Source organism: Trichinella spiralis (assembly GCF_000181795.1).
Source record: "Trichinella spiralis strain ISS 195 chromosome Unknown Scfld6122, whole genome shotgun sequence".
NCBI classification, from domain to species: Eukaryota; Metazoa; Nematoda; class Enoplea; order Trichinellida; family Trichinellidae; genus Trichinella; species Trichinella spiralis.
This window is the reverse complement of record NW_003533061.1, coordinates 1-2193: the sequence shown is the minus strand read 5'-3', so window position 1 is coordinate 2193 and position 2193 is coordinate 1. Positions and strand designations below refer to the sequence as shown.

The following is a 2193-nucleotide window of genomic DNA, read 5'->3' as shown; positions in this document are numbered from 1 at the left end:
TGTTCCATCTCGAGGACATCAGCGTACAGCAGCAATAAGCGGGAGGAGAGTTAATTAAAAATTAATTTCAACAATTCATTTTGATTGGTCGTTGTGGAATTTTTCAAAAATAAACTTACAAATTATGAATGAACACGTCTCGTGTCGTACTGTTTCCGCAGGTTGTGTCCGTCATTGGAATTTTTTTTTGGCCATTCGTTGAACGAACAATGCCACCTCCTCTGGTGTACAGGAAGGAAAAGGTTGCAATTTTTGAAAGCAGGTTTTATATTGTTCGTTGGTTTTTGAACAGAAAAAAAACATATTAATGATGAAGGCAACAAATTTTGAAAACGGTTTTTTTGTTTTTTTGGAGGTCGTTTGTAAAATATAATTTAAGCTCAGTTGGGAGGAAGAGACGATGGTGATCATCTTCATTGTGTACTACGGTGATTTGTTTTCTTATTTATTTATTTTTTGGATGGAAATATATTTTCAACTGATAAATAATAATAATTTCTGAATTGGGGTTGTTCGTGTCGGTGAAATTTTTTTTCTCTCTTTTTCCCTCTCTGATAATTTCCTCCCATTCTCTTCATTATTTCACAACGTCCATGAATAGGGAAATTTTTGAATAAATTGTCAGCATTTTTTGGAAACGTGCCAACGCCTTATTGTTATTATCGTTTATTGGTGTTGCTGTTGCAACTAGCCGCCACATGGACAACATGACTTTTGCACAACTTCCGGTAGCGGCCAGCCATGCAGACTGGCTGACCTGAATAGCTGTCATTCCATAAGCCGGTTCACTTCCGGTGTATTGTATTGTGTTGGGCCGGCAGCAAAAATTGAGCCACTCATTTTTCTCCAACGTCTTCTTTTTCCATTTTCTCTCACTCGACCAACCAACCAGCGGTCGGCCGGTCACTACTCTGTGTCCGCACCCCTCTGAGATCAAAATATCTCTCCTCGCCCTCCTGTGGATCAAGCCAATTGTGCCACTGACCGTGCTAATTCTTATTCTTCTTCATATCATTCTTTTTTTCTCTCTCACATTCATTCTTTTCTTTTGTCTTCCAACTCTTCTCCTCTTACCACTTCTATTCATCATTATTATGTGTCATTTCTAATCTTCTTGCAGGTTTTTTCTTGCACAATTTTATTATGATTTCTGTTAATATTTCATTTTAAAAAATAATAATGTATACTGTATTAATGACCTTGCCGAAAGTTTCCCACTGTGTCGGAATTTTGAAATCATTTCTTTTCTGCTCTTCGACCATTCACTTGGATGCGATGTAATTTTTTTATTCTTCAAAGTTTATCTCTCATTTTCTTATTTTTCAATAATTATTTTTAACACAATTCCACTCCACTCACTCGTGAAAATATTAAAGCATACATATCTATATCTATATCTATATCTATATCTATATATAAATTGATTGTCTGTTTATGTTAAATTTTTTTTCAACTTTCCCATTAATCTGCATGTGTGGATTAATTAGTAAAGCCAACACCCCCGCCCACGCCTTCCTACTCCTCCGCTACGTTGTTATTGGTGGTTATTTTTAATCGACGACTGTGTAGTGCCGGCCGAGTGGGGGGAAATTTTTTTTTTCATTTTACCTGCTTTTAATAACACTAACAACTGTCTTTATTTATCGCTGCACTGGCAGGCACGAAAGCTGCGGCCGCTTTACTACTAGTAAGCTTAGTAGCAATAGTTGATTGTTCACAATGGTGACGACGGTAGTCAATTTAAACTATTTTCACACATATATATATATATATATATATATATATATATATACGGCAAATTTGGAATAATTCTGTTGTCATTTAGTTAAACATATTTATCATCATCATAATTTTAGTTGATAATGCAAAAAAAACTCATCTGTGAATGACGAGTGTGTGTGTGTGAGAGAGAGAGAGAAGGTATTGATTAATTTCCTACCTCCTTTGCACCACCCCCACCCCACCATCACCACCAACCTCGCGAAACACGTCGCATTAAATGAATGGATTAAGCGATGAGATGCTTGGCTGCGTTAGTGTCAGCAGGACATTGGACCAGTTTTCATTGGATGGCCGACATCCGGCAATCCCATCTGTGCAACATCATCATTTAATTTTTTCTTGGCAATTTATTTTGATGTGTTATTTAATTGAGGCTGTCTGCGTGCGTGCGCGTGTAATTTTATCCGTGTG

General features: G+C 36.8%; 1 protein-coding gene across 1 annotated transcript; it reads right to left on the bottom strand.

Annotated features, from left to right (window-relative positions):
- Positions 1-577: 577 nt before the first annotated feature.
- Tsp_14538 (hypothetical protein) lies at positions 578-1996 on the bottom strand. Its single transcript, XM_003366352.1, has 2 exons — positions 1978-1996; positions 578-927 (listed from the first exon to the last, which is right to left on the bottom strand). Exons 1-2 carry the CDS (start codon positions 1994-1996, stop codon positions 578-580), a joined length of 369 nt encoding a protein of 122 aa, XP_003366400.1.
- Positions 1997-2193: the final 197 nt, after the last annotated feature.